Source organism: Arachis ipaensis, chromosome B1 (assembly GCF_059453495.1).
Source record: "Arachis ipaensis isolate K30076 ecotype BB chromosome B1, ASM5945349v1, whole genome shotgun sequence".
Taxonomy (NCBI): Eukaryota; Viridiplantae; Streptophyta; class Magnoliopsida; order Fabales; family Fabaceae; genus Arachis; species Arachis ipaensis.
This window is the reverse complement of record NC_142436.1, coordinates 145581752-145601613: the sequence shown is the minus strand read 5'-3', so window position 1 is coordinate 145601613 and position 19862 is coordinate 145581752. Positions and strand designations below refer to the sequence as shown.

The 19862-nt window shown below is 37.5% G+C and overlaps 3 protein-coding genes across 3 annotated transcripts; 1 reads left to right on the top strand and 2 right to left on the bottom strand.

The window, feature by feature from the left end:
* The first annotated feature begins 6044 nt into the window (after positions 1–6044).
* Positions 6045–11392, top strand: PUM24 (pumilio 24). The gene is made up of 17 exons (XM_016342239.3): positions 6045–6597; positions 6687–6740; positions 6884–6945; positions 7043–7124; positions 7251–7374; positions 7450–7533; positions 7906–8020; positions 8579–8729; positions 8822–8935; positions 9036–9107; positions 9390–9440; positions 9539–9589; positions 9811–9918; positions 10030–10230; positions 10505–10579; positions 10669–10916; positions 11015–11392. The coding sequence occupies exons 1-17, from the start codon at positions 6373–6375 to the stop codon at positions 11145–11147; spliced, it is 1950 nt and encodes a 649-aa protein (XP_016197725.1). The 5' UTR covers positions 6045–6372; the 3' UTR covers positions 11148–11392.
* A 209-nt stretch (positions 11393–11601) lies between these two features.
* LOC107638849 (uncharacterized) lies at positions 11602–13796 on the bottom strand. The gene is made up of 4 exons (XM_016342250.3): positions 12591–13796; positions 12447–12498; positions 12283–12350; positions 11602–12204 (listed from the first exon to the last, which is right to left on the bottom strand). Exons 1-4 carry the CDS (start codon positions 12738–12740, stop codon positions 11668–11670), a joined length of 807 nt encoding a protein of 268 aa, XP_016197736.1. The 5' UTR covers positions 12741–13796; the 3' UTR covers positions 11602–11667.
* A 5460-nt stretch (positions 13797–19256) lies between these two features.
* LOC148578763 (uncharacterized) lies at positions 19257–19814 on the bottom strand. The gene has a single exon (XM_088503187.1). It carries the CDS (start codon positions 19812–19814, stop codon positions 19257–19259), a length of 558 nt encoding a protein of 185 aa, XP_088359313.1.
* Between the last annotated feature and the right edge of the window lie 48 nt (positions 19815–19862).

Genomic DNA, 19862 nt, shown 5'->3' with positions numbered 1-19862 from the left:
TTTGTTCAAACTTCAAAACCTTCACAGTTCGCCACCGACTACTCTTGCGCCGTCACCCTGACAGCTTCACCGCGTCGTTCTCTCTCTTCAGACGCGGCGTCCTTCCCCTCTCCACTTTTGTGTCTGCGTATTTGCTTCCATTCTCGTTACTGTATGTTAACATATTTATGTCTCTGTTGTTTTAACAGAGAATATGGAGATGTTTGTTAGAAGTTGTATGCTGACAATGAAAGAATATTTTATGTTAAAGACTTTATTTTATTGCTTTCTTTATAATGAAAGTTATATTTTAAGATTTTATTTTATGGACTATGATATGAGATGTTGTATTTCTAGACTTATAATCTTAGATAAGATATGTTTGTGTGTTCGTAATAATATTTTTTAGTTTTTTTTTTGCTTTTTTTGATATTTTTTACTATAGTTTCCATATGAATGTTAAACATAGGAAGATAGGGAATGAGGCCCCGCAAGAAATGCGAAAAATACGGGAAACAGAGATGGGGACAATTATCCCCTCATAACGGAGATGGGGCGGAGGCGAGAATTAATTCTGGAGGTGAAAACGGAGAGCAGGGAGGCATCTCCCGCCCCGCCTTCGCCCTGCCCCATTGACATCCTAAACTAGAGTAGATAAAATAGTAAATATAATAATTAAGATAAAATTAATTTGGGAGAAACTTGTTAAAATGGGGAGTCTTTAAGGAATATGAAGAAGGATTACTAATTTTTTTTTTTTGAAAATCTTCGTGTTTCGAATAATAAAATTTTCAGAACTTTTTTTTTTCTTCAAAATTTTCTAAAAGCAAACTCGTGAACACATTCCAACATGAAAAATAAATTAGAAATGTATGTATATGATCTCTGCTTTTAAAGAATACAATAAGTATGTAATATGTTAACAATTAGGCCGAAAAGTTTAACTATTGGACAGTAAATTGTATTAATAAGAGAACTTTCTGCGAATGAGTTATATTTTAAATAACATAGTCTCTCTATATTCATCTAAAAGGTTGTAAGTTTGAGTCTCCCTATTTTTAGTAAAAAAAAAATAATAATAAGAGAGCTTTTTAAATTTGAACACGTTAAATAAATATATAAACATTGTATATAAGAGATTGGATACTTTATTCTTGTTGAGCAAATTTCTCTTACGAATATAAATATTTGTAAGTTTATTAAGTGGTGGTTTTAATTTGATATTTGTTCTCCTTAGCAAAGATTTCGATAGAAACAAAAAAATATTCAATTATTGAAAGTAAAAGAATAATTATTAGTACTAATAAAGGTCCCTCCTCCTTCATAAATTATGAAGTGATTCAAGTCCATCTTGATGAGCAGAAATAATGTAGTAGTCAAATTTCAATAACTCAATTATCCATCCGAATCGAATCGAATTGAACCGAACCGTTTAACAGGTAATTAAGTATAATTAAACCTAATCTGATGATACCTAATTATAATTGATTCAGGTATTAATTAATTTTAAAAAAGAAAAATTCAAACCGTAAACATCCTTAATATAAGTGTGAGTGTGATTTAAGTTAAAATTAAAACTTAAAAGAAAAAGTTAGATAAGCATATTGAAAAGAAAGAAGAAATACATTTGTACAATAATCATCAACAATAACAATGTAAAGCAAGTGAGTGAAGAATATATGAGGAGCTCCCATTATGGGAGAGAACAGGCCCCCGGGGGTGAGGGGGACAATTTAACAAGTCCAAACAACGCATAAGATCCTCAAATCATATAGGGTAGGGATGGAACCATCTAATATAGACTCATCATATCATGTCACTTTCTATGTTATAGACTCTTGACTCTAAGTAAATTTATAGAGTTTACCTAGATTTTATTTGTAGATTCCTGTTATGAATTTATTTGTTTTATAAAATATATATTTGCTCGAATTTAAATATTTAAAATTAACAATTTTATTACAAAATACACAATAAACTAAAATAGAATTATAAGTTATAAAAATATATTTAAATTCTTTAAAATTGTGAATAAAAAATGTTATGTGCGCCCCAATCAATTATCTTATATCTAATTATTTATATATAAATACATGTGTAATTTAATTTATTTTTAATGTATATTTTATATTAATAATTAATTTTAGTATACACATAACATAGATGTCATAAAATAAATACGAAACAGAACACAAATACAAAACATAAGTGAAGGCTCAAATCAAAGGCAGAAAAACACAAATACGAAGTAGAAACAAAAGCAAGAGCAGGAGTTAGAACTTAGAAACTTGAATTGGGACATAACTTAGAAATAGGTACAGCAATGACTAGAATGATGAATAAATAAAACCAAAAAGAATAAACGATGAAGCAGAATAGAGACGAAAAGGACAAAACAAGAAGATCGAAAAGCACGAAAGAGATGGAAACTTGGAGTAGTAGAATTACATGACAAACAAAGTAATTTTTTAAAGCCCAAACAAAATTGTTTTGGCTCGATAAAAACCAAATTTGCAAATTCGATAGTAACTTCTGAAATTATAAATTCAAAATATTTTACAAGTTAATTCAAGAGTTTGACAACCATACATGATACATGTAAGACGAGTTAATTGGGACTTGGAGTGAAAACTAGATTAATTAGAAATTGAGAGCATGATGACGATGATGGGGTTGAATAGAGAAAGTATAATGAGACAACGCTTATGCTAAACAATGTAAACAACAGGTTAAAAAAGAAATGTTAAATTGATTTTAAAAATAAGATTTTTAATAATCATAATAAAAAACAGCATAGCCATCCGTTGCGCTTCCACCTTCTTCTTCCCTCCTCAGTGCCGTCGTCGCCTCTTCCTCCCTCGCGTTGTCGTCCTCCACCACGCTGCGCCCCGCCCTTGCATCGCGCTCCTAAAAAAACATCCATCTAAAAATAAACATCCACATCAAATTCAAGAAACATTTATTTAAAAAAAAAAAAGAAACATTCACTTAAAATAAAAGAAATATCCATCTAAAATAAAAGAAACATCCAATCCATTATTAAAAAAAAAAGTCCAATAACATGAAAAGAAACATTCATTATCACCATAGGCAGACGAGGACCGAACGTAGGAGAGAAGAGGACCAGCTTCTTCGTTCAGAACACGCGACATGACGCAGGAGAGAAGAGGACGTACGACGGTATTGCTTATGGAGAGCACGGTTGCGGCACGGCGAAGGGGAGAAGAAGGCGCGTAGCGACAGCATCGCTTGTAAGGAGAACAAGGGTGGCGACACGTATAGGAGAAGAAGGTGCAGCGGCAACGTCGAGAGTAGGGGCGGCGTGATGCAGGGAAGAAGAAAGTGTAACGGCAGCGTCGGTTGCAGGGAGCACAGAGGCAGAGGGTTGGGGCAGCAGCATAATAGAAAAGGAGAAGCTGGCTTCGTTGCAGTGGGTGAGGGCGGCGCTGAGAAGCTTTGTTGCTAGCGATGGTAAGCAACGTGACAAGGAAGGCGACAGTGGAATTACTGCGGTAAAAATAGGGTTTAGGGTAGGTGAAAGTGGAAATAGGTAATGGAAACGGTGAAAGATAAAAGTGAAATTCGGAATAAAAATGAGTAATCAGGTTGGGATGTTTTTTTCATGGTTATTAGGCCTCAGGATGCAGCCCGTTATTTATATTGTTCACACCCTCGTTGTCTACCTGGTGGAATTAGGTTGAATATAATTAGGGATGATAATGCGTATCCATGGGGCGGGAACCCTCTCTCTATTCCCCGTCCCCGTTTAGAAAATTGCCTTTCGTCCCCGCTCCATTTCTATCAAGGGCTCCATTTATTTTTTTCCGTGGGATAGGCAGATATCTGTAGGTATCCGTGAATATTAAATTTTAAAAATGAAAAAAAAACTACAATTTATAATTTAACTAAAATGTATCAAATTAAAAACAATTCAAACACATTCAACATAATAACATAAACTCAAAATCTCCCACATACAAATTAAAATAAAATAAAATAAAAAAATTTTTAACATAGTAATATAACAAATTTTGATTGACGATGATAATTCAATAATAGTACTCCTTCCTATAATAATACAAATTTAAATAATTAGTGTATATATATATATATAAATGATATTTTAATAATTTCACACTAGTTGGAATTTAACCGGTCCCCATAGGATGGATAACTCAATCTCCACTTCTATTCTCGTTTATTCATGGGGACGGTCCCTGTGGAAATTTCGCGAATTTCCATTCTGTTTCCCGTTGCGAATTTTTTCTGCGAATCCCTGTGAATTCGAGTTTTTTCTGCCATCCCTAAATATAATGTTAATTTTTTATTATCCACATGGCATGCTATGATTGTTAAACCATATTCAGGCAACAGCCCAATACCATAATAAAGACGAGCATACAAGAAGCCAAAAAGGTGGGGTGGTACTCCCATCCTGTTCAAACCACATGCTAACTATATATATTACGTGCTTTCACATTGCCAGCAACCCACATGTTCCTACTTCGTGTGTTTGTACAAACGACATAGGGAGCAAACTGTGAAAACTCAAAAGGGAAACTCTTCTTGTTCTTAGGCAAAGAGAATAATAATATGTTCAAACTTAAATTTTCAAATTTTAAAAAATTACTTTTTTTTTGGGTATCAAACTGTGAATGCAACAGAATAAAAACTCTTATTTATTCTTGAAATATTTAAGAAATTCTTTTTGGTGCACAAGGTGGGGGTAATAGAACTAATTACTATGCTCAGTTGATGATAAAACATGACACATGTTACGGTCAATGGATAGATATTAGATAGTGAGGTGGACCAATATTTGCTTCACCAATAATGGTGGATGGGGAGGACTAAGTTATCTTGAGTTTGAGCCTCGCCAGTTATATATATACTTATTTGACTAGCGCTCCTAAGCAAGCAAAACATTAAGCATTAAATTAAATGTACACCTTAGTGGTCACACCGTCACAGGACCACAAACACAAACACAAAATAAAGATTTTGTGGTTCAATGTACGTACCAAAAATAACTAAAAAACACTTGCTGCTAAATTCACACGATTCTGCACTCTGCATGCATGCGATATAAAACATATATTAAATAGACAACCACTTTATGTGTACACTAAAATCAGTTACTAAGTTTAATTATTAAGGTAGAATACACATTAAAAATGAGTTAAACTATAGTACTATACATATATTTATACACAAATATATAATGACTGATTTTAGTGTGTAAATAATATTTTTATAAATAGACATATTGTGGTTTCTAATTCTAACCCCACAACATTTCAGTATCAATCCGAAATTTATAGCCCCTACTATGCATGACCACAAAAATAATACAAGATATATATGCCGCGGATCACGCCAAAATCTACCATGCCTAAAAGTAACAACAACAAATAATTGTAATGGAATGTTTTTTGTTTGATTCATCCTGCAATGAACTTTCTTTTCAGTTTTCACTGCCGCTAATTACTCCTCAGAATTGAGAGACACAGCAACGTGGACTTCACATCCAAATTTAAATTTCCGATTCCCGGGACTTATCATGCGTGCACCAAATGTTGTTGGACTAGTCGATGCTAGTGGAAAGTGCAACCCAACTTTGTTAGAATCGTACCACCATGGCATATTGGCATGAATCAATTCTATCTTTATTTTTAAAGTTTTTGTCAGAGACATGCATGCCCAAGAAGATTAGGCAATGTGGACCACAGATAATCTTATACATTTTCAATTATATGGAAAAGAAGTCCAAGTACAGTTTCGTCATCTATTGTTGGGCTAAGTTATTTTGGGCCTAGTTTGTTTTGGGCCTTTTAATGTAATTGGACTCCAAAATGTTTGGGTTGTCTTTTTATTTTGTTTTACTTTCTTAAATTTGTAAAAAAATAAAACCCAAAAAATAGAAAAAAAACCAAAAAAATAAAATTATATTTTTTGTTTTTACTCTTTTTTTTTCTTTAATTCACAAAATTTTGAAAAAAACAAAAAATAAATAAATTCTAAGTTAGATTAATTTTTGTTAAAATTTATAGATAAAACAAGATCCAGAATTTTAAATTTTTTTTTTATACAAGTCTGAAATGTATCAAGGGAAAAAAAATTCTCAGTTTATATTTTATTTAGAAAAAGGGATCAAATTACATAATCATTTTCATTTGATTCATTGCATTTGCAGAACAAATAAAATAGAAATACCTTTTATCAGTATTTAATTTTAATATTTTTGTTGTGATTTTTTATTTGTTATGAGTAATTGTTGGTACTTAGATAAACCCTAGTGGTAGGAGTCGAAAACCCCAGCTTCATGCTCTGCGTAACAGAGCCCCTCTCTTCTTCCAACTAAACTCAACTTCAGGGCTCAGAGATTGAGTTTCAATGGCGCCGAAGAAGCAGGACGATGGAAGCACCAAGAAGAGGAAGCGGATTCCAGCTTCGGGCTCTAACGCCGAAGCATCACATGAATCCCCTTCTAAGGCTCCTAAACTCTCTGCCTCTAAGAAACCCTTCAAATCCCTCAAAACACGCAAACCAGACGCCGTTCCTAAAGACAAGACCAAGAAGGCTCCCCTTACAGGTCGAGAACGTCGTCTTCATGCTAAGGTCTTAAAACGTTACCAATTTGCTTTCAAATGCATTTGAATCTGTGTTTTGTTATTGAATCGGTGGAACATTTTGTTGTTTGATTTCAGGAACTTGCGGAGGCTAGGAAAAAGAAGAGGAAGCGCCATTTCACTCTTGAGCAAGTGAGTACTTATGCTCATTCATCGTGTATTTATTTATTCATATTTGGGATTTAACTTTAAGCTTTGGATTCTGTTGATATGTTTAGTTAAAATCTTTACAGCTTTGGGATATTATGGTTAATTAAATAAATAATCGTAAACAGGAGCTTGCACGCCTATGGGAAAAGATGAGGCGTCATGAGGTTGCCAAAGAGGATAGAGCCAAGTATGTATATTTAGGAAAGATTTTCAGTAATGAAATTCCTTATCTTTGTTTTCTTTCTCTTGCTCATGTTTTACTTTGGAATTTTGTATAACTCAAGGCTGGTGACAGAAGCTCTGCAAAAGATGAAGGGGAAAATTCCTGAAATTGCAGGGTCTCACATTTCTTCTCGGGTTCTTCAGGTATATAATGTTGCTAACTTGCTGAATTTCTATCTCTATTTAAGGGTAAAGGAAAAATTGGTTTCACATTCTTTCAGAGTAGCTGGCAGTTTTAATATCTTCAATTATTTCTCTCTTTAATTGTAGACTTGTGTCAAGCATTGCTCACAAGCTGAAAGAGATGCAGTGTTCGAGGAACTTAGGCCACATTTTCTATCCCTAGCGTACAATGCGTATTCTGTTCACTTAGTAAAGAAGATGCTGGATAATGGTAATAGTCAACCTGAAATATGTTTCTAGTGATATGTTACTTTTTTCCTTATCCGTGATCCTTCCACATTTTCAGCCTCCAAGAAACAACTAGCAGGCTTTATCTCCACTCTTCGTGGTCATGTTGCTCCTCTTCTTCGCCACATGGTTGGGTCAGTTGGTATGTATCAGTGTTTTGCAGTTGTTCATGGTTTACCTCATGTTTCAGATTCAAAGTTTTAACAAGTGGAATGGTTTTTGCCTTTTTTCCTTGTGTTGTATGTCTAGCAGTATATTCACACGAAGCTTAGTTTGAATCTAGCTTGCTTCGCGTGTGAATAAATCAGATGGGAAAAAAAAAATAAAAAAGATCCAAAAATATTATTTTCATGGCTTTGTATTAATTTTAAAGCATGATAAGGATTGTCACCTGTTAACATTTTGTACCCTGTGCAATTCAAATGCAATGATATGATATGATCATATGAATGTTTCGACATTTAGCCAAAATTAATTCTCCTTATATATCTATGTGCCACTTCATGCTATGCAGTTGTTGAGCATGCTTATGAGTTATCAAATGCTGCACAAAAGCAAGAGCTGCTGTCAGAATTGTACTCCACGGAACTTCAATTGTTTAAGGATCTAGTTTCACTGAAGGAGAGCAGGTAAATCTTATGTTGATACTAATTGGATGAAACATTTGAAAAACTATTGGCCATTACTGCAGCTGTTCTTTTTGAGGGTATGAATAGCACAAAAGGACATAATCCGATCTATGGTGGTTGATAGAAAGGAAAGATGAAACTTCAGTTCCACATTCTTTTTTCCTTCCTCTTTTTGAGATCTTATATTTATATCCTTCCTGTCTGAAAAATTTGGGTGGGGGTTTAGAAAAAGGGGTGCAACATTTGCAGCTTATGCAACTTTTAAGTTAATTAGTTATTTCCTGACTGATTATATATTAGTACTTACAATGCTAATAAAAAAAAAACTAAAACAACTCAGAAATCATAGTTTGTTGAATTTTTTAAACTCAACTTGGTTATATATTTGCTAGTGAATATTTCTCATTTTAATATGATCCATATGTTTTATGGAGCTTGCAATTCAAAAACCACTTGCAATCCTCCTGATATTACTTATCTTGTTCACTATGGTTCGCTTGCTCTCTCTATGTACTTCTGTGTCTGTAATGTTTTCTTATTTTTTTAATTGTATTTCAGGTTGTTAGATGTAATTTCCAAGTTGGGTCTACAAAAGGGTTCAGTTATCCGACATATGACGTCAGTGATTCAGCCAATTCTAGAGAAAGGGATTGTTGATCATTCTATCATACATCGAGTCTTATTGGAATATTTCAGCGTTGCTGATCAGGTACTTCTCTCCTTTCCCCCCAATAATGTTACAGCCAACAATTTAATTACAGCAATAGATCTTATTGTTATCTAAATTGAGTTTTTCAAAAGTCATCTGTCACAGATATAATACAGCAGTTATCCAGTCCACTCCTTGTTAGAATGATTGGTACAAAGGATGGAGCTAAAATTGGAATTCTCTGTGCAAAATATGGGAATGCCAAGGTTTATTTTTGCAATATCTCTGTTATCAATTGAAGTTTGACTAGAGTATTCTTATGTTTGTGTCTAACATGGTTCGTTCTTCTTTACGTTCCTCTTTCAGGAAAGAAAGAAGATTATTAAAGGATTGAAAGGGCACATAGCTAAAACAGCTTATCATCAGTATGGTTGTTTGGTAAGTAACTTGTTTTTTCACTATTTTTTTTGTTGCCCAGCCTATTTAAAGTTCTGTTATGCTTTAGACATGTCGGTGGGCTCCAGATTGATTCATGCTGACCCCTCCATCCTACAGGAAGTTGCAAAGAAAAATGATTTGAGGACTGAATAAATATAGAAATAACTATTGGGAGAATTTGGACCTAGGTTATGTGCAAATGTATTGACTGAGTGGTTGCTTATCATATGTAGTCCTTTCATTTAGATTTTAATATGAATGTTTCTTTCATTGAACATTCAGGTGCTTGTTTGCATATTTTCAGTTGTTGATGACACAAATCTTGTAACAAAGGTAGGTTTGGTTCTTCCTCTGATTTTTCTCTTGGATAGTCATTGTGTACAAAATTAGGACTTCTTTTAATATCAAGCACTAAAGCGTTATTGTTGCAGGTTATCATTCGTGAGCTTCAACCAACTCTAAGGGAGCTTATTTTGGATAAGGTCTCTTCTATTATACCTCACATATGATGTATCAAACATTTAAATAGCTAAATGTAGAATGTTGGCAGTTAGCATTCTGTTCTATCCCTGCCTAGCTTTTTCCAACTCTTCTCTGCAGGAAATGTAGAAATGTTATTCTGTGTTTCTGACAAAATAGCCAAATGTGCTTTCTGGTTTTAATTTTGTTCCTAACTTCTGTTTTCTATTGTGAATTATTACAGAATGGAAGACGACCAATTCTTCAATTGTTACATCCTAATTGTTCACGCTATTTCAGTCCTGATGAACTTGCTTCCCTGAGTTCATCTATTCCTTCTCTGTCTCAGAAGGTTTTTTATTTTTTATTATTTATTTATTATTTATTTTTTTTACCAACCTTTTTATTATATATACTTTAAAGCAGCTCTATAACTCAGGTATTTGTTTTCTATTGTTGTCAGGATCAGTCAGAAACAAGCACTCAGACAGAGGCTTTGAAGGTATCACTTAATGTCGAGAAGTCCAAGGAAGACACAGAAATGGCAGTGGATGAATCTAGTAAAGGTGACACTCCTAAGGATGATTCTTATGTAGCTGAGAGTGGGAAAAAAGACCCATTTGTCAGAAGGCAAGAACTATTGATCAAAAGTGGACTTGCTGAGGTGGGTTGCTTTAGCTTTCCTTCTACTAATTTGATTTCTTTTCATGCTTTCCTTAAGTTTTATTGCCTCTTTCTGCTCATAAATCTTATCCTCCTGATTAAAATTGTTTGAATCTAAAAAAGTGATAATTTAAATGTTTCTTGATATTATATTCACATAATTATACTGGTTTTGCTAACATACTAATATGTATTTTTTTTATTAGTTAAATTGCTTGTGATTTTGTGAATTGTTAAGTCTTGCTGAAACTGTTTGCTTGTAACTTACCATGCAGAGTCTTCTTGATATATGTATTGAGAATGTGGGAGAACTGATACGATCAAATTTTGGCAGAGAGGTTTTATATGAGGTAGTAGATAAGTTGTGTATTATAATTTTACAAGTTTTGTAAATCTATTACCAAGCATTACCTTATTGTCAAATGAATGGTAAATGCAGGTTGCAACAGGTGGTTCTGGTGGCGTACTGCATCCAACCTTGGATGATAAGATAACTTCCCTTCACGAAGCAGTTGCATCTCTTTCAGCAATGCCTAAATCAGATGATTCAGAAGAGGATCATGTCCTTGAAAATTTCCATTCCAGTCGGACCATTAGAAAACTGGTTTTGGATTGCCCCAAGTTTGCTTCCACCTTATGGGAGAAAGCTATAAAAGGGAAAAGCGAGTTGTGGGCACAAGGTCACAGGTAGGCTTCATTTTCTCTTCTGTTATCTTAAATCAGATCAGGATGCTAAGGACTGCGAGTTCTTATGTTTAATTTTTTGCTTGACATTGTTGATGCAGCTGTAAAGTTATCTCTGCATTTTTGGAGTCAACAGATTCAAAGGTACAGAGACTTGTAAAGAAAGAGCTGCAGCCTTTGATTGATAGCGGAGTTCTCAAGAACCAGAGGCCCAGAAAACTATCAACCAAATAATTGTAATGTACGATGCATGGGGAAGGGATTGAAGCATGACACAGCGTATCAATGGCTAATATACGTTTATCCGTGTCTTGCTGTGGTTCCTGTAATTCTTCCCCCCTCTCCTTCTCTCTGAATTGTAGGAAGTGAGTTAAAAGGCCTAAACTAAATTTTGTATCGAGAAAGCTTCTGTTGAAATTTTGGCAACCAATAGAATATATTCATTGAGATTACTTTGAAGTAATGATTGTGGTTTTTCATATCCTGAGTTACAGCAATAGGGCACCATTAAGTATTGGCTATTGTACCGTGTATTTTTTATTTTTATTTTTAAATTTGTGTGTGTGTCCGTTCATTCAATTTTTCAAAGTTATCTTGCCCTTAATTTTTAAATCAATCATTGTGCTGTTTGACTCTAGGGGGCTCAAAAGAACACGAGACAAATTTGTAATGAAATGCAATAAACCCGTTTAAAGTAGCGAAGAATGTGGCTATCACATTGCATTGATTGAATGTTAGAAAACAAAAAATGGAGCTAACATTGCGATGGGACTTGAGCAAATTTGCTTGTGAACATACTCCTAGATTTGACCTCAAAAATAGGGGAGCCATGCTGTGCTCCTTCCCTTGCATTATGCAGCATACTCTCTGTCTGCAGGTACCAATATGTGGAAGAATTCTTGTAAACATTGCTCCTCAGATGAGGGTAGCCTTGGTACAAATAATCTGAGGGATTGAAAACAGGGGTTTCTCTATCAAATCTGTGCAGGGACTTGCTTCTTTGTAGGTATCCAACCGGATTATAGGGAGGAGATTCTTTCCTTGACATGGAATTCGCTCGCAGACAGTTCTCAATCACCTTTGCCTCCTCCTTGAATCTCTCTCTCATGTCCCTTATGTTTCTCCAGAGCTTGAAAGACCTTGAGATGTTGATAATATTCCATGCCTTGAAACCCGAACCACCGGCATTGCTGGATGTGTTGGGGATTCTTTTGCATTCAAAGCATAAGCTCTTGAGTCTCTCCAAGTCAAATGCTCTTCTCTTTGCAGCATTGGATAAACATGTATAGGCCTACACAAAAATGGGGGATGGTGATGAGAATGAATTCCATTTAACCAATGGAAGAAAAAGAAAATAGCACAAACTAACCTCAGAAACAAGCTTGAAGGCAATTTCAGCCTTGGGGTGTTGATTCTTATCTGGATGAAGTTGCAGAGCTGAGGACACACAAAAGAACATTGCTCATTCTTTTCAGAGTTTGGAGAGAAAGAAAATGCAGATTACACAATAACCATAAAAGCAATTGAACTTACCCAGTTTATGGTATCTCTTGCGAATGGTATTTATCCCTGCATTTTCTTCCACCTATGAGAACCCAATATGGGAAACATTTGAATATTGCGAAAGAACCCAAGACATGAAAACTGCTAGAAGGATAAAAGGGTGAGAAACCTTACTCCAAGAATGCAATACCAGTCAATGAAAGATGATGGGTTGGGTGAGTTTGAGAGAAGCCTATGAGCACACACCACAGAACGGGTGGCAATGGAGCAAATCTGTAATACCAACTGGGTCTTGGAATCTGAATCTTGTCCCATTATCCCCATTGAAGAGGTGATATGATATGTTGTGATGATGTTTTTGGAATGCGAAAGTGAAGGACAAAACGTTAAAAAGAGAGAGAGGAGAAGAGGGGGGACTCACAAATAGTGAATGAATATGAAGGTTGTGTCTTTCTTCTTGTTGGCGTTTTGAGGACAGCAATAAATAAAAAGGTGGTGCGGTTAATTAAGATAAAAGATGCAACCTTTACGGAGGAGATTTTGCATTTTTTACTGTGCCTGCCTCACTTGCTACGAACACAGCGAGGTTAATGTTACTGTCTCCACGTGACAATTCTTGAGAGCTACTAGGATCTGGGGTGGTGCATTTTGCCCCTTATTGTTTCTTGTTCCAACAAATTGGTAGTAACATACCCTCTGCCTCTGGCTAAAAACGGAACCTCCTAAGTTAAACTCACAAATTACATAGACTAATTGATTAGCTTACTCATTCATTTAAACAAGTATCGAATATTTGACTTATGTTTTGTGGATGAAGTTACTCATTGGCTACCAGCCGACTCTTAAACAAAATTTAGATATGCGATGGATTAAAAAATCTTATATATTTATTTTTTCAAGAATTCTATTTTCGGATATATTTCTTGATTTACTTCATCCCCCGCCCACCGGGTTCTAGATTAGTAGCATTTATGAAAAGGAAACACTACCTTGCATTTTGTGGTAGGGAAAACCCGTTTAATAACACTAACTGAAGCAGATGAAATATGTGATATGAAAGTTTGGAAGAGTTTTTGGAGGTTGTGGCAATGTAGTAGGTAGATGGAAATATTATTTTTGTACCATATCTTTAAATTCAATGAGAAATTACCCGTGAAGAAGGGATGAGAGCGTTTAAGTAGGGTTGTCTTGTCCCACTCGATATAATGCCCTGTTGAAGCTATAGGCTTAAAAAAATACTAATAGGTCCCCACCTTGTATCCCTATGTTCAAAAGATCGTATAATTTGTTTTTCCTCATTGTTCTTGGAATTCATTATCACGTGTTGGTTGGGTCTTAGGTGAAGGAAAATTTAACAAACTTGCTTTTGAGAGGAAAGTTAGTTTGTCCTCGTTGAAGTTGGTTTTGGCCTTAAATTCTTACACAGCTTGAAACCATTTCAAGTATGCACATAATTGAGATTGATAGGTTTTAGCTTAATGTATATCATCTTTTGAGTAAGTGGAAATTATTGAATTTATATTATTCTAAAAAACTCTACTCTTTTCGAGTGTTACAAACTACTAATTCAGTAGACTGTTCCTCTTCATTGAATATTGCACTAGTTTGAATCCAAGAAATAGAATCAATTCTATTATTCCGTTAATGTATTGGTAAGTGAAGCAACTGTATCCAAACATAAGCTTTTGTTTTGTGCAAAGGGACAAATTCCCGTAAGGTAAGATTGTACAAATTTTATTATTATATAAATTATTTTATGCTGCTCCATAATCCAATGTATAGGTCAACATGCTCTGCTGGATTTCAAAACTCAAGAGGAAATGCGGAATTTGGGGTGGAAAATCGAAGTGTATGCCATTCTGATAGTTATTTGGTTAATTATGATTTATGAATGTCCCAGTATATAATTATGTATTACCAGTTCATTGATTAATTTTGCACCATTAGGGTCAATTATAACATATGCTTTCGACGCCTTTGGAAAAGAGAAAGGGGAATAATAATAAGATAATAAAGGAAGGAAAAGTTTTGCACTTTGAGCCTTCATATTTTGAACGTATTTGGGAATTGGGACTCGCCAATGGTAACTTTCAATTGAAGATATAAAAAGGTATAGCTACTGTTTAAGTAAACCATATGACACAAGTAAAGTTCATAAATGGATATAATTTGTTAGAAGCATGTCAAGAGTACCACAGAATTAAGTATTTCGCTAGTCTTAATTATGATTGAGCTGAATAACTAAAATTAATTTTATAATTAAGATTAGGGAAATGTTTGGTAACCAAAAAATATTAGCCAAAATCAACCAGAACTTGCCTTATTTAGCATTCATTAATTGTCGCAATAATTAATGAATGCTAAATAAGTCAAATTTTGGCTGAATTTTTTGTCTCACTAGCATTACCCGATTAGGAAAATGTTTGGTCAATCAATAGAATAACTGATTCTATAGTCTATTTGTTGGTCAACATTCAGAGATTTGTTTTTCCTTTTATTTTTCCCTTTATTTTTGGGTTCAAAAAGATTGGTTTTTACGTACTTATGACGATAGTAGTTAGAATATCGATTTAACTCTTAAAATCTTCTGATATTACAATTTTAAATAAGTCTATCGATTTTATGAAATTTATACTAATTCTAAAAATTTTACAATTTAAATCTTTTTAAAATTTTATGTTTTACGTTCTTAATTTACTTTTTCAATTTCAAGTAAAATTTCGATTTTCTCTACCTTGTTTATGTTGAAGGCACTCTCTAACATAGGAGGAGAGTTGTTGGGCTCTAAGTGTGAGTTCAGCACTAATCTCAGCCCGTTCACCAAAAATTGCAAGCTTTTGTTTTTTATGGACTATTGGGCCACATGCCTTTCAAACATAGCAACAGTTATGATGAGTCTGGAAGCTAGCTAAGAAAATAAAAATGGAAACGAAAGAAGGTTGATTGATTGGCCCTGTCCAAAGAAAAAAAGAAAATTGATTGGTTTTTATTTTGGATTTATGCAAGGAAAGTTTACATTAATAGTTTTTATTCATATTTTGTCGGGCAAAAAACCATAATGAGCCAAAGCAAGAATTGTGTAACCAAAATGCGCCAAATCCAATTTCGTTTCAGCAATGAGCCAAAGTGTATTTTAATATAATTCGAACCAAGCTGGTTCGAATTTCTCTCCTTCATAATTCGAACCATCCTGGTTCGATTTAGTGTTGTAGGTATTTGAATAATTCGAACCAGTAAGGTTCGAACTCCTCCCATACATAATTCGAACCACCCTGGTTCGAACTTCTCTCATACATAATTCGAACCAGGTTGGTTCGAATTATGCTTTGAAATCGATTCCATGTAATTCGAACCGGGCCGGTTCGAATTACTCCTAATGCACTCCTTCATAATTCGAACCAGGCTGGTTCGAATTAGGTGTGATTCAAGTATATAAGGAGTTCGAATCACCCTCATTCGAACCATTATCCCTTCACCCCTACCCCACAAAATCTCAGAGAAAACGACCCAGATTCTCTCCGAGGAAGACCTGAACGGACTACTCTGCTGATGGGGGACGATCCGGCACAGTTATATCGGTTGGACGGAGTCGCTCATATAGCCGGGGTCATCAACGACGAGGTTAGTACGGAAATATTTTTGATTCAAGCGTTAGTTGTGCTTTAGTGGTTTTGTATCCTGGTTAGACGGTACTTTATGTTAGTGGTTTATGTAGGTGGTTTAGGTGAGGGGATTATATAGGTGGTTTATGATAGTGGTTTAAGCTAGTGGTATTAGTTAGTGGTTTATGTTAGTGGTTTAGGGTAGTGGTTTTTGTTAGTGGTTTAAGTCAGTGGTTTTTGGTAGTGGTTTATGTTGGTGGTTTATGTTAGCGGTTTTTGTTAGCGGTTTTTACAAGCGGTTTTTATATGTGGTTTAGGGTAGTTGTTTAATGTTAGGTGGTTTAAGTAAGCCGGTTTATTGAATTTCTTTCTTGTTAATGGCTCTCGTTAATTGTGGTATATGCTAGCGGTTTAGTTGTGTGGTTTAGGGTTTGTTTTCCAGTTAGTTATCTTTCATGTGATGTTATGCTGTTTAATTTAGCGAAATGGTTAATGTAAACCGGATTATGGAAACCGTTTTATGTAAACCCGTTTATGTAAACCGGTTTACTTTAAACCGGTTTATGTGAACCGGTTAACTGTAAACCGGTTTATGTGAACCGGTTTACTGTAAAACCTGTGTAGTTATATATCTCAGTATGCGTTTCTTTTCATGCGCAGCCCGAGCGATGCATTAGGAGCATGAGGCGGCAGCAGGGCATGCGTCTTGATGATAGATACGTTCCATACTTGCAGATGGCAGGGCTATACCATCTTGCAAGGCTGAACGACCGGTGGTTCCGGCTAGACGAGGCGCTCGTCAGTGCATTCGTGGAGAGATGGCGTCCCGAGACGCACACATTTCATATGCCGTTCGGAGAGTGCACGATCACACTCCAGGACGTGGCATACCAGCTGGGTTTGCCTGTCGATGGCCGTTACGTGAGCGGGTGCCTGTCAGAGTTTCATATATACATCGATGGCGGCCGTCCACCCTGGGTCTGGTTCCAGGAGTTGCTAGGAGTTATACCTCCTCCCAGTCAGGTTCAGAAGTATGCAGTGAACTGCACCTGGTTTCAGGAGACCTTTGGTGAGTGCCCTGAGGATGCAGATGATGAGACTGTTCGCCGATATGTCCGGGCGTACATCATGATGTTGCTGGGCACGCAGCTGTTTGCGGACAAGTCTGGCAACCGGATTCACATTAGATGGCTTCCATATGTAGCGAGGCTGGAGGAGCTGGGTACGTACAGCTGGGGTTCGGCAGCACTGGCCTGGTTGTACCGGTGCATGTGCAGGGTGGCAAACAGACATGTTGTGAAGTTAGCGGGCCCGCTCCAGCTACTGCAGTCTTGGATCTTTTGGCGGTTTCCTCAGTTTAGGCCTACAGGATATGAGGCCTTCAGCTGGCCTTTGGCGTCGAGGTACTATACTGGGCCTATTCTTTTTCAATATGACTTACAGAATTGCGTGTATGTTAATACTCTGTTGCATAATGTAAACACATATATCAGTATATGTAACTCATATGTATGGTGCAGATGGGCAGGTTACAACCCTTCCGGTAGCGAGAAGGGTCCGAGAGTGCGGGCATGGAGGCTTAGGATAGACCGGTTACAGTCCAGGGAGGTTAGTATGCTAATTAATAACTGATGCTCTTTTAGTTAAATATTTTACACTTGGCTCGTACAGTTGCCCTGATAATTGTGAGTTTGTTCTGCAGTTTATATGGATGCCGTACAGTAGCCCCGACGTACTTCAGGTGTTGCACCCGGAGGTTTTGGAGCCTCGGCACATGGCGGTGTGGCGCTCTGTGACCGCGCTGATCTACTTTGCTGTCATAGAGTGGCATCAGATAGATCGTGTTCTTCCTCAGTTTGGAGGGGTACAGGCCCCTCCGCGTCCCGCCTTGAACATCGACTTTCTGATGTCCAAGGACGGGAGAGGCGGCGATCGATGGTTCCCCTCTTCCATGCCGAAGTGGCATGCATACTGGGACGCTCGTCAGGACAGTGTATTGAGGTTCGATGTTGTTGCCGACCCTGGACCGTCTCATCAGTTCCTTCAGTGGTGGAGTCAGCATGGGAAGAGGTTCCTGGCACCGGACACTCAGCTGGGGGATCCGAGATCAGTTCCTATACCAGTTGAGGCCTCACAGCGGGGTCCGGGGCGTGTGCCTGACATGGATCGGCCGGATGACGTGCCTGACAGGCGCAGGGTTGAGAGGAGGATGGGTGTAGGGACACGGAGGAGCCAGCGTCAGTGGAGGTGGCCGGATCAGACGGCGAGGAGTGGTTCTGACCATGGGGACGACGATGACGACCAGCCTGGCCACGTTGGAGGATGCACACACGATGGAGGTACTAGTACACACGATGGCGGTCATGGAGGTGAGTGGTATGGCACAGGGCTAGGTGACGGGGCTGACACTGGTGACGCTGGACCTGGACCTGGAGCGGGCCCGCTTGGAGATTACTTCGTTGGTGTGCCAGCGGATGATCAGGCTGAGCAGGGTGGTACACCTTGGCGCATATCAGGATCACAGTGGGCAGACTTTGTTGGGTCAGACTCGTTTGTTGGAGACTTCGGGAGTCCACGCTTCCTAGATGAGATCACCGCCATCATGCAGGGTGAGGTGACCCCCCGCAGAGCTGGCCATACCTCAGGGATCCAGGCCCCCTTAGATGTTGATCTGAACGAGCCTCCATCCTCATCCGCTGGTCAGCAGTTTCGTCTTGGAGGTACCCCTACATCCGCCTTCACCGCTGCATCAGATTCTATCGCAGCATCGTCTGCAGCACCGTTGCGTGTTGCGCCACCAGTACAGCCTACTCCGCAGGAGGAGGATGACGAGATAGAGGATGAGGAGCCGCTTGTCCGTCGAGGTCAGAGGGCACGGATAGCACGTCGCTGTGGTACTGGTTCGCACCTGTTTAGATGAGTCACATTTCATGTATTTGTTTTCCTCTATTCCAGTCATGTATGATAGTTAGGTGTAGTTCTCTTGTTATGTAGTGCTCTGTTTATGTCTGTTTATGTATTAAATGAAACATGATAAGGTATAATGATTTCGTTTAGTTATTAAAATGAGGATCAACGAGTCCTGTAGCATAAGTTGTAATGGAATACAACATATTCATTACTACTCACAAATACCAAAGTTCAATGCATTAATCTCAACAAGTTACATACGTGGTCAAGCAATGCATCTAACAAGACAACTTAAATGTAAATAACACTAACAATAACATCATGGAAACTAATTTCGCCCTGTCTGAGACGATCCTACTACCTGTGGGCATCTACGTCTAGTGTGTCCGGGTTGGCGACAAAGGCCACACCGTTTTGGCCTGTTTGGATCTGACTCATCCATATTCGTCCGTATCCTTGTGGATCTAGGCCTCCCCTCTCTCGCACGCCTTCTGTTTGGGTCCGGAATCACCGTGGGCCCATCGTAGGGTGGCCAGTAGCCCTCCGGGATTGGTGGTGTGAATCCCATCCGATAGACATTGAACACCGAGCTAATCTGATAGACGCTGTGAACATAGGAGCTCCAACTCACACGTGCGTAGGCACAACATGCAAGTGCGTGCTGACACGGGAAATGAAGCGCCTGAAAGTACCCACAGTCACATGTCCGGGAGGCAAGCGATACTCGGTAAGTACCCAAGGAGAAAGTACCAGTCGGAGTGGTCTCCGCTACGGTGAACTCGGAGTTATCACGGTCATACAACGTCACAGTGAAGCACCTGGCCGTCTTCAAGTTGGCCTCGATACACTTCACCAAATGCTGACTGAACTGCTGTCCGGTGCCCATCTGGGCCTCAGCCTCTCGCCCCTTGCGAACAAAGAGTTCGGCCAGCCT